Here is a 27030-nt window from a genome sequence, read left to right on the forward strand (position 1 = left end):
TTATTATTATTAATATTCAGGCATAGTGGTTAAGAGCACGGGCTACTAACCCCAAGGTTCTAAGTTCGATTCCAAGCAGTGACCTGCATAATAAAATTACTTTAGGAATGAGAACGCAGGTTTGAAATTTCCCCAAGACATCTGATGAAGACTGGAGGGTGTATCAGCCGAAACGTGTTAACACCAAAGATGAGGACAAATATCCGTCAAATGTAAATAATGTAAATAAGGACCTATGTTGTATACGAGATCATCTGTGGCAAATGTGGTGCATCCTACATAGGAAGCATGACAAGAAAGCTGCATGTACGCATTAAGGAACACATGCAGGCAGACACTTCTGTGAAGAAACATCTATGGAAATGCCAGGCCCAGCAGTTCACAGTGCACATTAAGGCAACACAGCAGAACAGAGGTAACCTTAGAATCTCTGGGGCCATCCTCATACACCAAAAGAAACTTAAGATTAACAATATAAAAGAGTTACAGGAAGCTAGCTGGTTGCTATAGCAACACCTCTCCGTGCATGTCCACTCCACACACGCTCACACACACGCACACTGGCAACAATTGTCAATTCCTTGAAAATGGGGTCATAACCCCGAAATATTGAACACAAGGTAAGTCTGGATTAATTCACATATTTGTTTTCTTGTGATTTACCTTGCATTTACTTTGCATTGTCTTGGCCTTACCCACGCTTAGAGTCCCTCATGGCGTGAAGCATTATTGTATAGTAATGCCCTTATATAAATAAATATATATTTCGGGAATAAATGATGGATTTTTTCCCTTATGAGGTTTTTTTCACGCTAGCTACTTGATAAATTCTTGTAAAAGAATTCATCCTATTATTGAATTTATATATATATATATATATATATATATCATCATCATCATCATCGTTTAACGTCCGCTTTCCATGCTAGCATGGGTTGGACGATTTGACTGAGGATTGGCAAGCCAGAAGTTTGCACCAGGCTCCAATCTGATCTGGCAGAGTTTCTACAGCTGGATGCCCTTCCTAAGCCCAACCACTCCGATAGTGTAGTGGGTGCTTTTACGTGCCACCGGCACGAGGGCCAGTCACACTGTACTGGCAATGGCCTCGCTCAAAAGGTGTTTTTTTATGTGCCACCTGCATGGGTGCCTGTGATGTGTGTGAATGTGTATATGTCATTTATTTCAGGCTAAATTCATAAAGAACTTAATTTTACTCAATGGAATTTATTGTTTCTGTATATCCAGAAAAATGACCGATGACAAAAAGTCACAAAAGTAACATAACAAAATATCTTAGTCAGTAAATATCTGTACCATATGAAAACTGAAGAAGCCCACCAATCTTTGAGTGCATATGATGGAACATTATTGCTTATCTTATAGAATTCAGCTGTAAAAACCTCATTTGTTTGTTTCTTTTTCAGTTTGAACAAAAGAGTTACTCCTTGGTAAAAAATGCAGTGCTTACATACAAATTTTTGGCCTCCCTAAATTTTATTTTTTTGACTGATACACACAAATATCTTATCTAAATGTCTGGCAAAGAAACAACATCTGATAAAAACATCTGAATGCCACATGGCAGGTTTCCACTTGCTAGAATTTTATGACTTCAACTGCCAGCGCAATACAATAGCAGCAATGTATGGGTTTGAAAGCAAAGCTGGCATTCAGGGTATGTAATGTATGTTTTCAGTCTCAGTAAATAAATATCAAACTCATCTCTGTTTTTTTAAATACTTTTTACCCCTCTTTACATCACACCCTATCTTCCTCCCCCTCTTCCCTCTCCTTCCCTCTTTCCTTTAGTTGTTTGGTCACTCTGATGCTATTCACACAAGCAGTACTCCCTTCCTTTAGAATTAATTACCTGTCAACATACACAAGTAAAAGAAAAACAAAAAAGATGTACATTAACTTCAACTCAAAATGTATTTCCCAAAACTGCTAAAAGATTTCTACATCATACCACAAACTTGTTCAGCGTGTGTAACCAAACACGCATTCAAACACACACACACACACATGCAAACACACACACACACACATGCAAACACACACACACACACACACACACACACACAAACTTGCTCTGACACACTCATATAGTCTTTATTGGAATGTTCAGTGAACAAATTCACTACTATTTATAGCTGTACAATTAAGTGTCGGTGCATGGCTTAGTGGTTAGGGTATTCAGCTCACAAATATAAGAGCATGAGTTCAATCCCTGGCAGCATGTTGTGTTCTTGAGCAAGACACTTTATTTCACATTGCTCCAGTCCACTCAACTGACAAACAAGAGTAATATCTGCAATTAAAAGGGCCAGCCTTGTTATATTCTGTGTCATGCTGAATCTTTCTGAGAGGTATCTTAAGCTAATGCATGTTTGTGGAGTGCCCAGCCACTTGCATGTCAATTTCACGAGCGGGCTGTTCTGTTGCTTGGATCAGCTAGAACCCTTGTTGTAATTGATGGAGTGCCAGTAAGGTACTAGATTACTAACCACCAATGCCAGTTCCGCCTGACTGATCCTGTGCTGGTGGCACGTAAAAAGCACCATTCTAGTGTGGCCATTGCCAGTGCAGCTTGACTGGCTCCGGTGCTGGTGGCATGTAAAAAGTACCGTTTGCGTGTGACTGTTACCAGTATCACTTGACTGGCTTCTAAGCCGGTGGCATGTAAAGGGCACCATTCGAGTGTGGGTTGTTGCCAGTTCTGCCTGACTGGTGGCACATAAAAAGCACCATTCAAGTGTGGTCATTGCCAGTACCGCCTGACTGACTCCTGTGCCCGTGGCACGTAAAAAGCACCCACTACACTTTCAGAGTGGTTGGCATTAGGAAGGGCATCCAGCTGCAGAAAAGTTTCCAGATCAGATCGGAGCGTGGTACAGCCTTCTGGTTTTCCAGTCCTCAATCAAACCATCCAACCCATGCCAGCATGGAATGCGGACATTAAACGATGATGATGATGATGATGATGATGAACTTATTACCTGAGGCATTTTGTACTAACCCTGACAGTGAATGTGTAAAAACAATTTCTAACAATGACTGCAACACCAGCAATGAATTCTGGAAAGGCTAGCAACTAACTTTGGCATCTAGAATTATACAAATGCCATTGTGAAGTATCAAAAATATCGTCTGCTCATCTAAAATGCAGTCCAGGTACTGCAATAGCTTGGAATTCAAAGGCCCACAACTCTTCAATGATTTGTCAAAAGAATTAAGGAAATTACACAATGTGGATGTAGATGTCTTAAAATGGAACCAGGCATTCTCCTATCCATGATATTAAATGAACCAATGTCTTGGCATGAAGTACAAAATGAGGGTAGCATTACCAACTCCGTCATGCACCAAATGAACTAACAATTGTGTAAAAGGCACATGAGAGAGCGGTGATATGAAATCCCACCATGCATAAGAAATCATCTACGTAAGAGGCCTGTGGAAGAGGTACAAAATAATGGTGGCACCCCAGCATGATCACACCCACAGAAATAAAATAAATATATATCTATATATCAATGTTTGTTTTTATGTTTAGTTCTAATGATTTCAAATTTTTTTGGCACAAGGCCAGCAATTTCAAGGCTATGGGGTAAGTTGATGACATCAACCTCAGACCTTAGCTGGTACTTATTTTATTGACCCTGAAAAAAATGAAATACAAGGTTGACCTTGGTGGAATTTGAACTCAGAATGTAAAGATGGATGAAATGCTGCTAAGCATTTTGACCAGCATAAACACGATTCTGACAGCTTGCTGCCTTATGCATAGTTATAATAAAAACAATTTGACAGTAATCTGATGGGGTTGTTCTATACTTTAGTAAAGTACAAATTTATTATTCTTGAACAAGAATATTGTTCATTGTCTACATTATTTACATTTGACGGATGGTTGTCCTCGTCTTGTTTGTTGTTAACACAACGTTTCGGGTGATATAACCTCCAGCCTTGGGGAAATTTCGAACATGGGTTCTCATTCCTAAGGTATTTTTCGATGTTATTATCATATTATTATTATTATTATTATTATTATTATTATTATTATTATTATCATTCAGGTCACTGCTTGGAATCTGAATATTTTTGACAGTAACTTTGAAGTTTTGGCCAGTTAAGCTGACATTGGCTTAACTGGGCAAAACTTTGAAGTCACTGTCAACAATATTCTTGTTTAAGAATAATATACATACATACATACATATATATATATATATATATATATATATATATATATATATATATAGTGTGTGTGTGAGCTGATAAAGTATTATCTCTTTCTCAAGGCAATGCTCCAGTGTAACCTTGGTGATGATGGCTTAAAATGAAAACTAGATAGCCACATATTTTCTAATTGAGATTTCATTTTCTGTTCTAAGCATTAAGTTTACTCAACACCCATAAACTAACTGTTTTTCCAGTGGATTGTATAAACATCATCTAATTTCTAAACATATCAATCACACCCACCTAAAAGTCACTGCTAACATGTTTGGTATTTTGGGCTTGCAGATTGTGAGGTAATGTTTACTGTGAGGTAAGGCAGTAAGCTGGCTGGTGAAATGCTTAGTGGTATTTAGTCTGTCTTTATGTTCTGAGTTCAAATTTTGCTGAGGTCGACTTTGCCTTTCATCCTTTCAGGATCGATAAATTAAGTACCAGTTGCCTGCTGGGGTCGATCTAATTGACTGGACCCCTCCCCACAAATTTTTGGGCCTTGTGCCTAGAGTAGAAAAGAAAAGATTATTTACTGTGAGGTAATACTTATGTTCATTTGAACGTGGATGCTCTGTTAGAACAAAACTGTACTGCATTAATTAGCATAAAAGAAACTCTCATATTGGCTTTATATCATTAGTGAATTACAGTGGTATAAAATGCTCATGTTTTTTGCTATTCTGTTGATAAATTGAATATTAATTTCAATTTAAAATTAGTGGTCTAGCATTAAAAGAAATCTGATAATTCAGAAAAATTGTATTAGAAGGGATGACAACTAGGTAGACATCCAATATGCTAGAAAGAGGTCATCAACGACCCAACCACAAAGAAAAGTCATGTTCTTTGTGTTTGAGTCGTTGATGACCTCTTTCTAGCATATTGGATGTCTACCTAGTGGTCATCCCTTCTTATACGCATGTAATATGTGTATATATATATATATATATATATATATTTATTTATTTATGTGTTTCAGCCAAGTGGCTGCGGTCATGCTGGTGCACCACCGTGAAACTATATATATATAGTTATTAATATTTGTAAGTCTGTCTAAAGGAGACTACGGCAGCGGTACTGGAAATTAATAGTTATCGCCAAGCCAACATGGCAGTCCCAAAATTAGGACGAAAGCTGCCGTGAATTAGCTCCAAGAAGCCATTGCAGCATGGAAGGTGTTTATAAGCCATTTAAAATAACACACAAAAACCATTAGATTCACTTCAAAACCGTTAGATTCACTTCACACACACACACACACACACACACACACACATATATATTATCTGGTGAAAAGACAAGGTGGTCGTAGTTAGAATGCTTTAGTCAAAGCTCTACTCAAACAGGACTGTTGATAAATTTGTAGCATATTTCAAAAGATATTTCAAAGAAATTTATCATTCCTACTCAAAGATTGTGTCTTAAATTGATGCTACAGATATTTTGACCCTTTTGTTACCATAATTTTCTTGAAATACACCTCTTTGTTATAAATGGTTTCAAAAATAATGAAGTGTATAGAAAAATAACTCAGTCATTATAAAGCAGACATTTGGAACATAAATAAACAAGGAATTTCAGGAGGAAATAATAATTCAGACCATTTTAAAGCAAGAAGTTTGTACCAGAAGAACCAGGGGCAGTCTTAGGAAGGCTGGCATCAAAAGGGAGTATTTAATCTTTGTTTTGAGAGAGAGAGAGAGAGAGAGGATTGAAATGTGGTGTAATGGAGAAAGAAAGAATGAGAAAGGTAAGAGGAAAATGTGTGAAGGAGAGAAGGGGATTGGGGTTTGTGAAAGAATGAACGTATGAGACTGAAAACAGGAGAGAGAATGGGGTGAGGTGGGGAAAGAAGAGTGATGAGGAAGGGAGTGAGAGAGAGAGGGGGGAGCATGTGAGAGAAAAACAGCTGAGAGAAATTTAGTATTTGTTATAGTAGTAGCCTGTATTAAGATTTAAGCAGGGATTACAATAATTAAAACAAAAAATAAAGGATCAAAGCGACGGTGAGGAGAGAAAGGGACAGGAAGGGAGAAGGGTTAATTTTATATTAGCTGTAACGATTACATGTTATTGGGCTGGAAAATTTAAAGCCAATATGAGTTGCCTCCCTTACATCTTTTACACATAATTTACTGAATGTTGAGAAACAGCACGTTTATAGATATATATTCACACACACAGGGCGGCGAACTGGCAGAATCGTTAGCACGCCGGGCGAAATGCCTATTTCGTCTGCCGTTACGTCCTGAGTTCAAATTCCACAGAAGTCGACTTTGCCTTTCATCCTTTCGGGGTCGATTAAATAAGTACCAGTTACGCACTAGGGTCGATGTAATCGACTGAAACCCTTTGTCTGTCCTTGTTTGTCCCCTCTATGTTTAGCCCCCTGTGGGCAATAAAGAAAGAAATATATATTCACAAACACATAAAAGGAAGTGCCCCAGCATGGTCACAGTCCAATTACCAGAACAAGTAAATGATAAACAATAAAAGAATCACTGATTCATGATCACCTCCTTACCATTAGTCTCCTATTGAAACATGCTTCTCGTCATCATCATTGTCAGCATCATCATTCAACATCTGTTTTCCATGCTGGCATGGGTTGGATGGTTTGAAAGGGGCTGGCCAGCTGGAGGGCTGCATCAGGTTCCAGTCACGTTTTGGCATGGTATCTATGGTTGGATACCTTTTCTAATGTTAGCCACTTTGCGGAATGTACTGGGTGCTTTTTTTTACATGGGGCCAGCACAGGCAATTTTTATGAAGTGCTGATATGGGTGCTCTGTATGCGGCACCAGCATGGGTACTCTTTACATGGTGCCAACATGGGTGTTCTTTACATGGTACTGGCATGAGTGAAGTTAATTCTTATTGAGTTGGTGCATAATTATTGTGGCTTTTTTTTCAACAAATTTTATTCAACAAAAACAATAACAACATGTCACAAAAACATCTTTAAATGATTATTCCGGAGTATATTCACCATCTACTTCAATTACTGCTTCCCATTTGCTTGGCAGACGGTCAGACCATCATTTAAAGATGTTTCTGTAAAAATATAGTTATCGTTTTTAAAAAAAGCTGCAATAATTATGCACCAACCCAATATGTTATCTTCACTGAGAATCAATCCCAACTCATTTGGACATCTAATCTTTTCTGATAATAAACATTTTCATCTTTTTGGAACTCTTCCATGGTCCTCTTTTCCCTCTACTTGCTGAACAATAACAGTTTAAATGAAACAATATTTTTAGAAATTTTACCCAATTATCTTTATATCTGTGTCTTTGAGAACATGAAAAGCAACCCTATGGCTAATGCCTCCCCATCTCTCATTATATGGTGTGAGAAAGAAATGTTGTTTGTTCAGCGTCTGAATAGCAGTGTTTTGGGTGGTTTGAAGTTTGTTGTAGTAAGAAATAAAGAAAATAGAGTTCAGTTTAGGGTCAGCATAATCTAAAATGTACTTAAAACCCCTAATGCTAATTAATGCAATTATTTATATTATTTTAATTGAATAGCATGTTAGTTAGTGAAAGCAACATGTTTAGTCTTGTTTCTGTTTAGCTTTGAGTTACACACACACACACATACAGATATGTACTCGCACACACACACGTACACATACACAGAGACACACACACACACACACATATATATATATACACTCCCACACACCCACACGTATGTGAGTCTATATGTAAAGACAGACATAAAATGACAATGATAATAATGGGTCTGTAAATGATAATTGTGGATCAGTATTTTTGGATTTCTTTGCTTTGATAGCATCTCAAAGCACCCACCTAATCATTGATATTTACTCTCTCAAGTCCTTTGGCCCTGGATTGTCTTTTCTGCTTCTCTCCAGTCAGATCCCTGCATTTTCCTGGTAGTCAGCCTTACTGCATTGCCACTGTATTCCTCTTAGCTTCAGCCACAACTCTTCAAATATTTCCCCATGGAAAGCCTTTGCCTCTCAGGTTTTATTGCTTTTGAATTGTGATTGATGCATCTGTAATTTGGCCTTTTCTTGACTCTGGGAAAATGGTTAGTCCACATTACTCTGTAAGGAATATAGGGCCAGTTTCTTGGTTTCTCTGGCATATATATTCCTCCCTGGATAGGACACCAGTCCTTCACAGAATTATTACACACTTTACCAGCTGAGTGGAGTGGAGTAATGTGGAATGAAATGTTTTGCTCAAGAGCACAACACATCATCCAGTCCAGGAATTGAAATCCCAATCCTACAGTTGTGAGTCCAACTAAACCATGTACTACCATATGCTATGCATTCTGGGAAGAGGTGGTCCATAATAGTCTGATCTCTCTCCTTTGACATGTCCAGCATGTGAGGCCCTACAAGGAGCTTGCACTCCTTATAGGGCCTAACATAGCTCTCAGGATCATTGAGGTACACAAACAATGGCACTGCAACAAGGACTCTTATGAAATCCATGAAGGTATATCATTCTTATTCCATTACTCATATCAATATTCCCATTATTTGTTACTCTACTATTTGTAATGAGGTTAGTTTCTCACGTGACAACCAGAGTGTGTATATCTTAACTGACCCAAGGATAGCACTTACATTCACTAGCTAAATTACTACACATGACACCTAATCAAAGCTTGTATCCACCATCCTATTGTTTTAATTGGTAGTGGAAATCAAACAACTCAGCAATATAATTGTGAAAAAGGATTCTACCTCCAAGTATAAACTAAGCAACTAATATAATGAGAGAGTTGAATACATTGTCTTTAGCTGGCCTAGTCTTTTCAAAATCAGACTATTTACAGACATGATCAAATGGTTAGTTATATCCACTGTATAATATGTTAACCCTTATACATGAAAACAGACAAGAAGTGTCATAAACATGCACCAAACAGGGTATATGGCAATGATGAAGTGACATTCATTTGGGACAAGGCTCTCAAGAATGACTAAGAAATCAAATAAAATTAAAACCTGATACAAATGTTGGCATGGCTGTGTGGTTAGAAGCTTGCTTCCCAATCACATGCTTCTGGGTTCAGTCCCACTGCATGGCACCTTGGGCAAGTGTCTTCTACTATAGCCTTGAGCTGACCAAAGCCTTGTGAGTAAATTTGATAGAGAGAAACTGAAAGAATTTTGTTTTATATATATATATATATATATATATATATATATATTAGAGGTTGTGTTAACCTCATGAAGGGGTGGTTTCATTGAAGAAAATACTGGTTCAATACCTGATATTTTGGGGGAATGAATTTCCTTAAAATAATAGGTATATATAAAAACATATTGTTTATATTCATTTAAAAGAAGAAAATGGAAATTGAGAAATTAATAATTGTTAATTATTAACAGCAATAAACAATCATTAACTTCCCAATATCCATTTTCTTCTCCTTTTAAATGCACACACACACACATATGTATAGGTAGTGGGGCGCTCCAAAAGGGGTCTCAGAGAGTAGCGTCCCTGCCTTCTTAAGCTAGTTTTCCACCACATATCTTAAAAATCATGGTAGAGGCTTTGATCTTGTGACCACTCATGTCTGGAAACTGATGTTGGGGGTAAGCAAGGGCATGCTCCCCATAGAAAATCCAGCTCCAAAAATGCCTCAGGATAAGCAAAGGAGAATGGGCACCAGCCAGCCCAAAGGTTGGGGTGGGCTGTACCTGCCTGCTTCAGTTGCTATTACATTGAGGCAGATCCAGCCTCCCCCATTAATGTGGACAAAACCCAGATCTAAAACCCTGGATGATATGATGATGATGATAATGATGATGATATCTATGTGTGTGTGTGTCTTTGTGTCTGTGTTTGTCCCCACTCACTGTCTGACAACTGGTGTTGGTGTATTTATGTCTTCACAATTTAGCAGTTCAGCAAAAAGAGACCAATACAATAAGGACTAGGTTTAAAATAATTAAGTCCTAGGATCAATTTGTTCGACTAAAAACCCTTCAAAGCAGTGCTCCAGCATGGCTGTGGTCAAATGACTGAAACAAGTAAAAGATAATTATCAAGAACAAGAATGAAAATGTTTGTGTTCTGGTGAACATCTCAATCATTTTCAATCAGAATCTTGCCTAAAAAGGGGCTAAGAAGTGCAAGGCCCTTGAAATGCTGCAATACAATGTTGCCATTCAATAGATAGAGACCATTAAGAATAAATACCAGAGCAAAATAGTGAGGTTGATGTGATTGACTAAACCCCTGGAGGGAGTGCTCCAGTATGGCTGCAGTCCAAAAACTGAAATAAATAAAAGAAGAAAAGAAATAAAACAAGACAAACCTGATTAATTTTTGTCGTTAAATCATGGCTAATTCCTAATACGCCATGGACAATTGGTGTGAAGCCAGCAGCTAGCAATATACGACATGAAAGTAGCTCTTTGCTGTGGAAAGTAACAATCTCTGGATTTTCAAGAATTGATTTTGAAAGACTCATTGACACAAGAGCTGTCATTTCTTCAGAAGTGATGGAAGCTCCATAGGACAGAAGAATTTTGATTTTGCTAAATGAATTGTGAGCGTAAGCAAATATGAGTGGTTTTTGTTTTGTCCAAGCACCCCCTATGTTTACATTAGCTCCGTAAGAAAGTAAAAGTTTCACAACATCAGCACTGACTGTTTTCATAGAGCATGCAGTTCCAAGAGGACTACGTCCACTCTCATCCAACATGTTAACATTCATTCCAGAATCTAGAAGTTCTTTTACATGGCTGTACTGTCCATATTGGATTGCAACTGGCAAACAAGTTTCATCCCTCTGAGCACCAGCTCTTAAGAGCAGATTGGCAATGTTTAAAGCTGGAACAATATTAAAGTTTAGTGTGTCTTCAGCAGCCTTGCAGACTAGCTTTAAAGGTGTGAATCCACTTGAAATGGTAACATTTACTAGACTCCCAGCTGCAATGAGGATTTTGACGAGCTGAGCATTAAGGTTCATGCATGCAAAATATAAAGGAGTTCTGTCTTTATCATCCTTTGCATTAACATCGAAACCTCTTTCAAGCAGTAATTTGATGATTGTAAAACTCTTAGAATTCTCCTTTGGAATGCAGACCAAATGCAAAGGTGTTTTGCCATCTAAAGTACTTTGGTTGTTTTCAATATTTTCATCTTCAAGAATTTCTTTTACGTCATCTGTGTTTAATGTTGCACAGCTAATACACAGTGGACATTCTCCTATGTCTATAGATTTCTTATGTTCACGTACATCTCCAATATATTGTTCCATGTACTGGAAATTATCCATTGTAATAAACTCCATTTTGGCTGTTTTTGTCAACTTTCCTGTGTTCAATATTGGTATATGTCCAGAAAAAATAGTTCCAAATCAACAAGAATTTATTTCGAAAACCATGGTAAACTGCAATGAAGATAAAATTGCTCAAATTAGTTATTTAGAAAACAGGAGCAGTGAGATTAAACATTTATTGATGATGGTGTAATTTAAGTGGAAAATTAATGGCATCATTCTGATCAGGCTTGGAAGACCTGTGATAGCTATGGACACTGTCCGTTCTCCTAGAGCCAGCAACTGACAAAGAAAAAAAACGAAAAAAAAAAGCCGAAAAAACCCCCCAGAATAGTCCATCATTCAGTTACACACTTTATAGACAAATATTCATAAGATCATCAGCTAGCATTAAGAGAGTTTGAATTCAGTACTGCGAGCTAAAAAGGGATTTATTAATTACCTGTTGCTCCCACTACTTACAGACTTTTCACTTTGTCAAAGTTCTCAATTATTTAATGATTATGGTGATGATGATGATGATGATAGCAACCACTTTAACTAACTCTCTCTCTCTGTATGTATATATATTTATATATTCTTTTATTCTTTTACTTGTTTCAGTCATTTGACAGCAGCTATGCTGGAGCACCACACAGACAAACAAACATATACATATACATACATATACATATATATATATATATATATATATATATATATATATATATATATATATATATACGATGGGCTTCTTTCAGTTTCCGTCTACCAAATCCACTCACCAGGCTTTGGTAAGCCCGAGAGGCTATAGTGGAAGACACTTGCCCAAGGTGCCACACAGTGGGACTGAACCCAGAACCATGTAGTTGGTAAGCAAGCTACTTACCACACAACCACATACATACATACATACATACACGCACACACACACACACACACACACACACACACACACACACACACACATGAAAGAAATAGTAGTAGAATTTAAATAATCAATCTATCTTAAGATTATTGTAGTTATGTAGGAATGAAAAGGTATATAAATGAGGAATACACACACACACACACACACACACACACACACACACACACACACACATATATATTGATGGTGTTATTGGTTTTAATGACAGTGAAACAAAACAATTCCTTTGTTAGTAATAAACCTTTTTTTATTATCTTTGTAATCATGACAAATAAATTCAATTTTGTTTAGTAACAAACAGATCAAAGGTTAGTTTGAAAGTTATAGTATACATTTTCCAAACTTCATATCTATAGTATAATTATTATGCAAATTAAAATGTTCGTTTTGTCATTTTTTCCTTAATTTCATCAGGTTTAAAAAACAACTAGTTTTTGACACCTTGAGCAATAAATTTACAATGTAATATTTTTAGAGCAACAATTTTAAGGTCAGACTTTGATCATTGTTTTCAATTTATCTTGAATTAGTTCCTGCATAGATGTAATGTTTAAGAAGTTTGTTTTGCAATCCTGTAATTTCAGGTTCAGTCCCACTGTGTGACTAAGATTTGTTGACATGGAGAAAGCCCTCGTCTGGTGGTTGATGTGGAAGCTAGGAGTAGATGAGAGGCTGGTGAAATTCATCTAAGCCATTTACAGGGATGCTGTCAGTAAAGTGAAAGTCGACAATTAGATTGCACTGAAAGTGTAGTTGCTGGAAGAAGAATCAGCTTGGTGAACTTCAGAGAGTTATTACCTTTGTTGGTAATAAAGGGTCTCAGGGTTTCTCCTTCAGAATGAAAGGTAGATTATATGATGCCTGTGTATAAACAGCTATGCTACATGGGTTGTGAATGCAGACGACATGAAACAGCTTGAAAGAAATGAAACCCACATGCTCTGCTGGGTGGGCAGAGTCAGCATGCATGTATGACAAAGTATTGAGTCCCCCATAAATAATGCAGTTTTTTTCAATTGCATGAGCTAAAAGTCGGTGGGTGGGGGGATAATCTACCTGCATCAACTTGCTACAAAAGCAGGTAGTAATTTTACTTTGTTTTATTCTTAGTGGGAGTTTTGAAGAGTGCAGTTCGATTTTAACAATTGTTTTTTCAAAGCTATAATAGAAGTGACAAAGGAGCATATTTGGCATATTTTGCTTTATGAGGTCAATAAAGGCAACAATGCAATGGAAAGTGTGAGGAATATTAATGAAGTATATGGGGATCAGACAATAAGCACAAACCAGTGTCAATGGTGGTTCCAGAAATTCTGAGCTGAAAAATACAGCCTAGAAGATGAGCCTCATCCTGGAAGATCTGTAGAGCTTGACAAGGACATCCTGCTAACCCTGGTGGAGCAAAATCCCATTGCAACTGTTGAGGAACTAGCAGAGAAGCTTGGATTTGGCCATTCAACCAGTCATTCAAGTCAGCAGTGGAAGAAAAACGACCATCTTTGGTTTCACAAGGAAAAGTGTTCTTCCACCAGGATAATGCTCAGCCACATACAGTGAGGATGACATTCCAAAGGCTGGAGCAGTTTGAATGGGAAATGAAGCCCCACTCACCATGTCTGGACATTGCCTCATCTGATTATCATTTATTCTGCAGTGTTCAAAATCATTTGGACAGAAAATATATGAATGCTTTCGATGAAGTTAGAACAGTATTGGGGGAGTTTTTTTCATCAAGGACAAGTGAATTTTGGAAGAAGGGCCTTGAAAGTCTACCAAATAGATGGAAGAGCATTGTAGAAAATGAAGAAGAGTATATTTTAAATTAAAAAAGAACTTTGTTTATCTTAATTTTGAAAAATATCTGACGTGATTTATATTATGTAACACATTTATGAGCAAATAAATATGTTGGTATTTGAGGATGAATAAGAAAGGAGTGCTCAGTATAAGTTGTTAAAGAGATGTTTTTTTTTTTTATACAAGTTGGAACTGAGAGTTTGGCTCATAACTTGAGTCATGAGACAAACTCTCAGCTCCAGACTCAATGATTATAATGATGATTTCCTTTATTGGCCACAAAGACTCAAGTCATGGAGGACGATATCAAAAGATGAGATACAATAGACACACATGCACACACACCAAAAAAAAAAGAAAGAAAACACAGGTGGGGATTACATCAATCAAAGGGAGAATAATAATAATAATAAAAAAAACTATATATCATCATCATCATCATCATCATCATCATCATCGTCATCGTCATCATCATCGTCATCATCATCATCATCATCTTTTAACGTCCGCTTTCCATGCTGGCATGGGTTGGACAGTTTGATGGAGGACTGGTAAGCCAGAAGGCTGCCCCAGACCCCAATCTGATCTGGCAAGGTTTCTACAGCTGGATGCCCTTCCTAATGCCAACCACTTTGAGAGTGTAGTGGGTGCTTTTTGCATGCCACTGGCATGGGAGCCAGTCAGGTGGCACTGGCAACGACCACACTCGAATGGTGCGTCTTATGTACCACCGGCATGGGAGCCAGTAAGGCAGCATTAACATCAACCGTGCTCAAATGGTACTTTTTACATACCACCGGCACAGGAGTCAGTTATATATAGATATATTATGTATTTGTGTATATGTCAGTATGATTATTTATTTGCATTGTCTACCAGCTTGAAAAATAGCTGTTGCTTTTCTATAAAACTGCACCTTAGCAGTTTGGCAATACCAGACTTTGAATAAGTATTAACTTCAGCATAGCTGCAGTCAATTGACTGAAACAAATGAAAGGATAAAAGAATTTCTAGAAGAAAAACACAGAGGAAGAAAGAAAGAAAGAAAGAGAGAGAGAGAGGATGAAAAATAAGATGATTATTTTAAATCACAGGAAGAAAAAAAAACAATATCGTTTTTAAGTATTTTTTTCTCTTCTAGACTGGAGCCTGGTGTTGCCATCCGGTTTCACCAGTCCTCAGTCAAATCGTCCAACCCATGCTAGCATGGAAAGCGGACGTTAAACGATGATGATGATGATGATGATGATTCTCTGTTCAGTAGCTCTTCTAAAAGGCCATGCAGGCATTTTCCAGTCCTCTCTTCCTCCCGCCTCTCTCTCACCCGATATAACAGCCATATTTAATAAAAGTACAACTGATAATCTGTTACAAGAAACACCCTGGCTGGTGTTCTGTCTGAAACAGAGACAGTTTTGTATATCTTCTTTGAAACCTCTCCCCCCCCCCCTCCACCACCCCACGTATTAGCTAACAAGAATACTTTCTGACATTTCCCAAACATTTGCCAGTAGACATGCAACAACACAGATATATCTTCACGACTATGTTCTGCGTGTGTTGTGTGTTTTGTAGTTGTGTGTGTGTGTGTGTGTGTGTAGTAATAGTAGTAGTGGTGGTGGTGGTGGTGGTGGTGGTGGTGTCAGTGGTGATGCCAGTATGGTCTTCTCTCAAAGCTAGCGGTGGTGCTGGTGAAGGTAGGTGGTGGTGTTGGTGCTGGTAGTGAATGTGGGGTGGTGAAGGTGGAGGTAAAAATGACAAGAAGAATTAAATGGTGGTGGTAGTGGTGGTAGTAGTGGTTGTGGTGGTGGTGGTAGTGAGAGTAAAGGTCCAGTTGATAATAGTGGTGAAGGAGGTAAAAGTTTTGGTAGTGATGACGGGAAAGATTACATGATGGTAGTGGTGGTGGTGGTGGTGGGGGGTGTTGCTTGTAGATATGGGGCTATCTATTATCATAACTGTTGCCACGTGATAGTGAATATCTGTGCAGTTTTACGTTTAACCCCTTTGAAACAACCCACTAGAAACCACCCTTCTTTCTATGGTACAAACTCCCTGTTTTATAGCGATCTAAATTAAAACCTTCCAGCAAAATTTTATGCTAATTTATATTCCAAATACTAATTTAGTAATGACAAAGTTATTTTACTAAATTCTTGTATCGTAAACAGGCACAAGCATGGCTGTGTGGTAAGATGTTTGTCTCTCAGCTACAGTTCTGGGTTCAGTCCCACTATGTGGCACCTTGGCCAAGTGTCTTCTGCTATAGCCTCATATAACTAAAGCCTTGTGAGTGGATTTGGTAGATGGAAACTGAAAGAAGTTTGTTATATATATATATATATATATATATATATATATATATATATATATATATAATTATGATAATAATATTAAAGATAAAAATCCAAATTTACAGGGAAAAATTCAATTTAATTTAATTTATCAAAATTAAAATTAAATTAAATTTCACAATATATAATATATAAATATATAATTTAGAGAAAAAACCCCACAATTATTGAATTCATCTATGAAAATCCACAATTACATATAGAAAAATTTAATAAGTAAATACACTATATGTATAAATATATATATATATATAGTGTATATGCTGGTGGCATGTAAAAAGCACCATTTGAGTGTGGCCAATGCCAGTACCACCTGACTGGTTCCCATGCTGGTGGCATATAAAAACACCCTCTACATTCTCAGAGTGGTTGGCATTAGGAGGGGCATCCCTCTGTAGTAACCTTGCCAAATCAGATTGGAGCTTGGTGCAGCCTCCCAGCTTGTCAGTCCTCAATCAAACCGTCCAACCTGTGCCAGCATGGAAAGTGGACATTAAATGACGATGATGATATATAAATATATATCATGTGACTGACCAAGCTATCAGATGTTGTTACACATTGCTGGTCACAAAGTGGCATCTCACTGGTTAGGTGAGCAGGCCAACAGTCCCCACTGATAGAAGGGAGGTTGGAGCAATGTGAAATGAAGTGTTTTGCTCAAGAACACAATGCATCGCCCCATCAGGGAATTGAATCCACAATCTAGCGATCATGAGTGCAACAGCCTAACCACTAGGCCACATGCCTTCATTCACACACACATGTGCGCGTGCGCATATATGTGTGTGTGCATGTGTGTGTGTTTGCCCCCACACCACTGCTTGACAATCAGTCTTGGTGTGTTTATATTCATGTAACTTAGCGGTTCAGCAAAAGAAACCAATATAAAAAGTACCAAGTTTTAAAAGAAAAATAAATACTTGTGTTGATTCATTTGGATAAAAATTCTTGAAGGCTCCAGTCAAATGACTAAAACAAGTAAAAAGAGTGGATTTGGTAGATGGAAACTGAAAGAAGCCCATTGTATATATATATATATATATATATATATATATATATATATATATATATATATATATATATATATATATGTATATATATGTATGCAGTTGTGTGTCTGTGTTTCCCCCACCCATCGTTTGACACTGATGTTGGTGTGTTTACGTCCCTGTAACTTAACGGTTTGGCAAAAGAGACTGATGGAATAAGTACTAAGATTACAAAGAATAAGTCCTGGGTTCAATTTGTTCGACTAAAGATGGTACTCCAGCATGGCCACAGTCAAATGACTGAAACAAATAAAAGAATATAATCACAGTAACATGGTATCAACCAGACTATCTGATGTTGTTATACATCAATCACTGGTCACAATGCACTTCACATTGTCCTAGCTTTCAAATGCTGCCACTCTGCTGGTTAGGTGAGCAAGCCAACATACCCACTGATCAGAAGATAGTTCCTTCACTGGGTTATCCATTTACAACTGAGTGGACTGGAGCAATGTAAAATGAAGTGTTTTACTCAAGAACAGAGTGCACCACTTGGTTCAGGAATCGAATACATAATCTAGTAATCACTAGGGCAACACCCTTATCACTAGGATATGCACCTTCATATATGTATACAAAACAGCATCACTATTTCAAAGGATATACTCTTTACTCTTTTACTTGTTTCAGTCATTTGACTGCGGCCATGCTGGAGCACCACCTTTAGTCAAGCAAATCGACTCCAGGACTTATTCTTTGGAAGCCTAGTACTTATTCTATCGATCTCTTTTGCCGAACCGCTAAGTTATGGGGACGTAAACACACCAGCATCGGTTGTCAAGCGATGCTGGGGGGACAAACACAGACGCACAAACACATACACACACATACATACATATATATATATATATATATATATATATATATGACGGGCTTCTTTCAATTTCTGTTCACCAAATCCACTCACAAGGTTTTGGTCGGCCCGAGGCTATAGTAGAAGACACTTGCCCAAGGTGCCACACAGTGGGACTGAACCCGGAACCATGTGGTTGGTAAGCAAGCTACTTACCATACAGCCACTCCTGCGCCTATATGTGTAAGTAATGTTTACATGATGATTTTAAATGGAACAGGCTGATAGCAAACACCACCTGTAATCAGAATACATGTCCTAATGCAATGGCAAGGTAGGCAAAAATAATGGGGGATTCCTGATTGGTGGCTGAGTATCTGAAAAGCTTCTCTAGACTTACAGGATGTAACTTAGAACTGTAATCTAAAGGAAGGATTATCAGCTTTGGTAATGTTACCATTGCCAAAATCAATGACTCAACCTTATCCTGTATTACCTATTTTTAGCAAAGTGAACTGTGCCATTTGAGAATTAAGAGTATTTATTAGTCAGACATAACATAATACTAACAAAAGACTGCAAAATAAATTTCTTGGTTGGTTGTTTACTAACCAAACATTAAGCAGTCAACTTATCTGATAACATGCTTTTTACATACATGTACTGCATGGTAAATACTGTATAGAATGTACTTTAAAGCATGTGCTATATAGCAGATACTTCTTTATGACATGAAGTGTGACCTTCATAGAATGAGGTGAATAACACAACTTCCGTAGAATGATATGTACTATATGATATTTTATGCATAATATGTGAAATACTAAATGCATTGTTACAAAACTCAAATGAGTTATTGAATTTATTTCTGTTACATTCCTGACAATAGATATATATTTTATTGATTCTCTTTCAGAGTGATTTTTAAAAACATATCTGATCCCAAAGAGGAAGTCAAGCTATTCTCATTTTAAAAGGAATTCAACTTTTATACTACAAATTTGGATATGGTGTTGTACATATAGGGATGTCATGAAACAATCATTAACTGCTTCAACACTATTGTGTCAGAGATACTATCAAAAGTAGTGTGGCTGTGTGGTAAGAAGCTTGCTTCCCAACCACATGGTTCCAGGTTCAGTCCCACTGCATGGCAGTGTGGGCAAACGTGCCTTACTATAGCCTTGGGCTGACCAAAGCCTTGCGAGTGGATTTGGGAAATAGAAACTGAAAGAAGCCTGTTGTATGTATGTATATATATATATATATATATATATATATATATATATATATATATATATGTAATATTAGGGATAAAATCCAAAAATACAGGTAAAAACTCAATTAAAATCAATTTATTAAAAGTTAAAATTAAATTAAGTTTCACAGATGAGTTCATAAACCTTGGTTCTTTTCCCTAATACTATATATTTATATATGTATAGATATGCAGGGCAGGGAATCGTCAATTAGTAATAAAATTAATAATTAACAATTTTGCCGGGTAGCTCAGTGTGAAAAAACCTTTTCGGTAAAATATCGCTATCAATTTAGAGTAAAATTTGTAGTTTTGGAATCAGTAGTTCTTTGGCTGCTATTTCTGAATTCTCAGTATGTTGGAGAAGCAGGTTACTGTCAATCCCTATATATTTATGATTATAAATGATTTTACCGAAAAGGTTTTTTCATACTGAGCTACCCGGCAAAATTGTTAATTATTAATTTTATTACTAATCTCGCAAGGAATGAAGCCAGTATGCTCCGTTGGATGTGTAATGTCAATGTGAATACCCGTCAGAGTGTAAGTATCTTGAGAGAAAAGCTGAACATTAGAAGCATCAGTTGTGGTGTGCAAGAGAGACGATTGCGCTAGTATGGACATGTGGTGAGAATGGATGAGGATAGCTGCGTGAAAAAGTGCCACACCCTAACAGTTGAGGGAACCCGTGGAAGAGGTAGGCCCAGGAAGACCTGGGCTGAGGTGGTGAGGCAAGACCTTCGTACATTGGGCCTCACCGAGGCGATGACTACTGACCGAGATCTTTGGAAATGTGCTGTGCGTGAGAAGACCCGGCAAGCCAAGTAAGATCGTTGCCAGTGCCCCTGGACTGGTTCTTGTGCGGGTGGCACATGAGATGCACCATTTTGAGCATGGCCGTTGCCAGTACCGCCTGACTGGCTCCCGTAGGATTTTCGAGCGAGATCGTTGCCAGTGCCCCTGGACTGGCTTGTGCGGGTGGCACATAAAAGACACCATTTCGAGCGTGGCCGTTTTCGTGCGGGTGACACGTAAAAGCACCCACTACACTCTCTGAGTGGTTGGCGTTAGGAAGGGCATCCAGCTGTAGAAACTCTGCCAAATTAGACTGGAGCCTGGTGTTGCCATCCGGTTTCACCAGTCCTCAGTCAAATCGTCCAACCCATGCTAGCATGGAAAGCGGACGTTAAACGATGATGATGATGATGATGATGATGATGATGATTCCCTGCCCTGCATATCTATATTTTAATAATACCTCTAAGGTGAATAGTTAAACCGCAAGAAGTTCGTACGGGTCTCTTTTCTATGCGGGACTATTTATGATACACACTGAATTGAATTCATTAGGGTGAGGGATTTTGAACTCACTGGCCGATAAATTTCTTAACGTCTGCTTCACGTAGTCTTGATGTCGCATGGTCAAAATTAACGTGAGTTATTTAGACATTAGCAAATTTATTAGAATATTTAGCTGAAGATCAGAATGGAGTATTCTTTGCTCTTAACTGTGAAACGATCGTACTAAATTAACTAAAGGCAAGTGGTTTTTTTACTCTTCTCTACTGTTTTTTGTTCTGTGTGTATCAAAAATATCGCTATCAATTTAGAGTAAAATTTGTAGTTTTGGAATCAGTAGTTCTTTGGCTGCTATTTCTGAATTCTCAGTATGTTGGAGAAGCAGGTTACTGTCAATCCCTATATATTTATGATTATTTATATATATATATATATATATATATATATATATATATATATATATATCATTATAAATATACAAGGATTAGCAATTGAGTTGCTTCTCCAACATACTGAAAATTTAGAAATAGCAGTCAAAGAACTACTGATTCCAAACTACAAATTTTTCTCTAAAATGGATGGCGATATTTATGGCACACATAGAACAAAAAACCGGAGGGAAAAGCGTAAACAAACCAAGCCTTTTAAAGGCTTGGTTTGTTTACGCTTTTCCCTCCGGTTTTTTGTTCTATGTGTGCCATAAATATCGCCATCCATTTTAGAGAAAAATTTGTAGTTTGGAATCAGTAGTTCTTTGACTGCTATTTCTAAATTTTCAGTATGTTGGAGAAGCAACTCAATTGCTAATCCCTGTATATTTATAATGATAAATAGTTTTACCGATAAAGGTTTTTTTCATACTGAACTACTTGGCAGAATTGTTAATTATTAATTCTATTATTAATTGACGATTCTCTGCCCTTATTCTTGTATATATATATATATATATATATATATAATTCCAAGCGAGTGAGAGGTTGTGAATCCAACCAACTAAGGGATAATATCTATCCAATGTACTGCTGGTAGAATACCCAATTATTAATACACAAGTGTTTTTTTCATTGCATGACAGATACACTACTGGATGTAATAAATGGGTGAGGGTAAAAAGTTGTTTTACCCTTAATTTATACGGCAATAAGAAAATGGAGGGGATCAAGAGGTGGTATTCATCAACTTTTAGATATTATATTATGTCTATTTATTTATTTAAAAAAAAAACAATTATAACAATATACATACATGTATAACATATTATGCTTTACATTTATAAAAATACCAGTAATTATTAAAATATATAATGTAGAACATAGAAAGAAAGTAGAATAGTTTCTTACAGCTGTTTCAGCCAAGAGGTCATAGTACCCCACTTTACTTCCATCTCTTCAGTGAACTAAAGTATTTGGTAGATAAGATTAAGGTACTTGGGTGTGCCACACTGTTGGGTGTGCCACACTGTTGGGCGTGCCTCTGTTTGAAGGTTTATTTATATACATTCAGTGGATTTATATATCTCTGTGTGTGTATGTAGTTATGGGTGTGTCTGTGTTTGCCCCCCACCATCACTTGACAACTGATGTTGGTGTGTTTATGTTCCTGTAACTTAGCAGTTCGGCAAAAGAGCCTGATAGAATAAGTACTAGGCTTACAAAGAATAAATCATGGTGTTGATTTGTTCAACTAAAAACCCTTTAAGGCCTAATGCTTGAAAGAAACTCAGCCACTTTGCCTCCATGAGGCCCAATGCTTGAAAGGAACTCAACCACCTTGCCTCTGTGAGGCCCAATGCTCGAAATATATATACAGAGTGCATAAGGTATTTGAGGACATACCTCTTTTAGGTCATTGCTGCAGTTTTTGCTAATTCTGTATAACTTTTGTTTCAGAAGATAATAAGGACAGACCCTCAGCTTACTCAAAAAATGAAGAGACATGCTGTTACTGTGGTTATAAAGGCTGATCATAGCAATTTAGAAATATCTTGAATTTTAAAAGTTGCCAGATCTTTCATCTACAAAGGTTGTAAGGAGCTAGAGACTGAAGATGGAAATGTATCACCAGTATCAAAGCATAAAAAGCATTCTGCATACTCTGAAATCATCAGAACACTTGAATTTATCCAGTAAGTTCAACAGACCATTGATTACAATCCCAGAAAGTCCATGATTGATTACAATCCCAGAGAGTCCATGAGGTCAATAGCAAAGATCTCCATGTGTCAGAAGGAACAGTCAGGAATGCTGTCCACGAAGACATCAGATATAAGTCTTATGTGATGAGGAAAGGTCAATTTGTCAGAAAAAGCAAAAGAAAATCACTACACCAGATCTAAAAGGCTTTTAAACAAACTTAAAAATCCAGCAGAAGAAGATTTGATTTGGTTTTTTCTCAAGCAAGAAAAACTTCGACCAGAGTGACATATATTGCTATTATACATCATAGACACAAATAAGACTGAGACCATGTAGAGATTCCTTCATTGGGTCACCATATGTTGTTGTTGTAAGCAATATTGGAGGAGAAAGACCAATGCATCATTAATTTGCTCGAATCTTCTCATAAACAAAATATTTGCTTTGCTGGCATTCAACTCAGGAAAAGAGATGTCTTATAAACAGGAATAAGTTTATTTGGCATGTTTTAGCAATATGGCAGTAGATGGAAAAATAGGGGAAAAATATAATTAGCAAATAAATTAAAGGATTTAATATTTAATTGGGTAATATACCTTGTATCTTGCAAATTGGTATTCTTGTATCATATTCCTGGTACCTTGAATAAAATCATTGGTTCTGTTGGAATTAATTACATGTCCATTCTTAATGTCAAAGAATCCATCATTGGGTTATAGACAGTAACTGATAACTTTATGGATGAATCATCTGTGGGAAGAATACATTGCAATGGGTCTGCTGATACTTCTACATAAGATTGAACTCAGTGCTGCAAGCTATCAAAACAATAGTTAATTTTCCACTGCTCTGGCTGCTTATCTACATCATAGCATTGATTTACAAGTAGGCAGACCTTGCTGCAAGATGCAAAAGACTTGGTTAAAGGCATTGTGCAGCACTAACGACAGCATGTAGACCACTAATTCTTCAACTGGTAGGTAGTCTTACACTCTATCACACTATATATTTGTGATTCTCATACTTATAGTTATGAAATTGTCATTAAATAACTCAGATCAGATAAAGGAAAATCCAGTAAATACAATACTAAATACAAATTAGATATTATGTTTCACTGAGATTATGTTTCACTGAGGTCAACTTAATCTTCAGCCTCTTGTGTTTTGATAATATAAAACACTAGTTAGTCTGTTGGGAGCAAAGTTCAAAACAAGAACTGAAAGCCACTAGGTTGTTTTTGATTACTTATTGACCACATTACTACAATATCAATTTATTATACAAAGGTACCTAAAGGGGAAGGAAAATAGGATCTTATTAATTTCTGGCTTTTTTTTTTACTTTGTAGAGATTAAGAATATAAGTTAACCCTTTCATTACAATATTTCTGTTGAAATACACTGCTTTTGTTGCAATTAATTTTGTAAAATAATGAAGAATTTAGCAAAATAATTTCATCATTTTCATAGGCATAGGAGTGGCTGTGTGGTAAGTAGCTTACTTGCCAACCACATGGTTCTGGGTTCAGTCCCACTGCGTGGCACCTTGGGCAAGTGTCTTCTACTATAGCCTCGGGCTGACCAAAGCCTTGTGAGTGGATTTGGTAGACAGAAACTGAAAGAAGCCCGTCGTATATATGTGTGTGTATATATATATATATATAATATATATATATATATATATATATATATATATATATATATATATATATATGTATGTGTGTCTGTGTTTGTGTGTCTGTGTTTGTCCCCCCAACATCGCTTGACAACCAATGCTGGTGTGTTTACATCCCCGTAACTTAGTGGTTCGGCAAAAGAGACCGATAGAATAAGTACTAGGCTTACAAAGAATAAGTCCTGGGGTCGATTTGCTCGACTAAAGGCGGTGCTCCTGCATGGCCGCAGTCAAATGACTGAAACAAGTAAAAGAGTATTATTAAGCTAATGTTTAGAACATAATTAACAAAAAATTTTGTGGGAAGATTTTAATTTAAATCAATTTAAAACTGTAAGTTCATATCAGAGAAACAAAAATGATCTCAGGTGGGTTGGTGTCAGAACAATTAAACATGAGTCCACTCTTTGGCAAGCAATTAAACCAAGTCTTTGCTACTCTTTACTGCAACAACCTTTCTTCTATCTTTTTCTGACCAGTCTCAGAAACTTCTACCAAAGGTCATGGAGATTACTCTTCTTCCTCTGATTAAGCCATAAAACTAAAAAATAAAAGTAATATAAACTAACAACATAGGCGCAGGAGTGGCTGTGTGGTAAGTAGCTTGCTTACCAACCACATAGTTCCGGGTTCAGTCCCACTGCGTGGCACCTTGAGCAAGTGTCTTCTATAGCCTCGGGCCGACCAAAGCTTTGTGAGTGGATTTGGCAGATGGAAACTGAAAGAAGCCTGTCGTATATATGTATATGTATATATATATGTGTGTGTGTGTGTGTGTCTGTGTTTGTTCCCACAACATCACTTGACAACCGATGCTGGTGTGTTTACGTACCCGTAACTTGGCGGTTCGGCAAAAAGAGACTGATAGAATAAGTACTAGGCTTACAAAGAATAAGTCATGGGGTCAATTTGCTCGACTAGAGGCGGTGCTTCAGCATGGCCGCAGTCAAATGACTGAAACAAGTAAAAGAGTAAAAGAGTAAAAGAGTAAAATCAGCAACACTTCAACATAAGCTAACATTAGCAATATGACATTATAAGGTAAGGGTGTTTGTAATATTAGCAATAATTCAGTATAAACTAAGAATGTTAGCAATATAATTTGTGTTATCAATATTAACAACAGAAGATGTAATCTAAGGCTGTTAGCAATATAAACTTAGTGTAAATAACTACAACTAGGAGTTGAAACCAAATAGAAACTTGGTAGAAACTTGCTCCATTTAAACAGCAACAACAACATTGTTCACCTTGTATATGGTTTAATTTCCTTAATCACTCATCTTTATCAGTTGAGTGTGAACTTTGCAAAATTAATTGAAAACAAATCTAAATATAACAAAACTATACTGTGAATTAATGAATCTGCAAAACAACATTACTGATATTTTAGATAGGTATAAGACTTTTGGGATGTTCATTAAGTAAACTGGTAACATTTATAATAAACCCATTAATACATAAAGTTAATTTGTATATCTAATTTAATTGCATAATTCTCTGGTAGTTCTATTTAGGGGAATACTGAGCATTATTGGGTGAAATGAATTAATATGAAATAGAATGAAATGGCACGGAAATCAAAAGCATTTAGTTTTGGTTGATTAAGAGATTGTGTGTGCCTCCAGTATACAAATGGTGTAAAATCTAATTTTCTGTGAGGATATGTTCAGCCATGAGAAAATATTGTCTTGCTTGAAAACAAGTGAGTGTTTGGGATAGGAAGGACATACAGCTGCAGAAAATCTGCCCCAACCGATTCCATGCAGGTATGAAAAAGTGAACAAATGTCTGTGCATATCATCCTTCTCCTCCTCCTCTTCATCATCGTTTAATGACCATCTTCCATGCTGGTATAGAAGTTGGATAGTGTCTGCTCTGTTACTTTCTCTACAGTCACCCTCTCACAACCATCAATATGTTCTTCTCATCATATCCTACTCTCTCACATTACCTTGCTTAAAAATCATCACCCTCTCTCCGTCTCTCACTTATGCTCTTTCTATTGTAGAGAGCCCTTTAGGCTCTTCTTTTTTGTTGTAAAGCAATCTCACTGGTGCTGATGTCATGACAAAAAAAAAGCACCCAGCACACCCTAGAAAGTGGTTGGAATTAGGAAGTTCATTTGGTCAATGAAATGTGACCAAAACAGACATTGAAGCTGAATGTGGTTCACCAGCTTGTCTGATGCTATGGACCCATCCAAACCATCTGAGCATGCAGACAGAATGT

General features: G+C 37.0%; 1 protein-coding gene across 12 annotated transcripts in view; it reads right to left on the reverse strand.

Annotated features, from left to right (window-relative positions):
* Positions 1-27030, reverse strand: part of LOC106876760 (uncharacterized) — a 72544-nt gene that overhangs the window by 10590 nt on the left and 34924 nt on the right. For 6 of the 12 annotated variants that reach the window (XM_089350495.1, XM_014925452.3, XM_052966942.2 and 3 more), the window contains one exon: positions 10552-11631. In XM_089350495.1, coding sequence (XP_089206621.1) covers positions 10552-11532 — 981 coding nt within the window. In that variant the 5' untranslated portion in view covers positions 11533-11631. The other 6 variants (XM_014925487.3, XM_014925458.3, XR_016241414.1 and 3 more) reach the window with 5 other exon arrangements.

Source organism: Octopus bimaculoides, chromosome 4 (genome assembly GCF_046866305.1).
Source record: "Octopus bimaculoides isolate indiv1 chromosome 4, ASM4686630v1, whole genome shotgun sequence".
Lineage (NCBI taxonomy): Eukaryota > Metazoa > Mollusca > Cephalopoda > Octopoda > Octopodidae > Octopus > Octopus bimaculoides.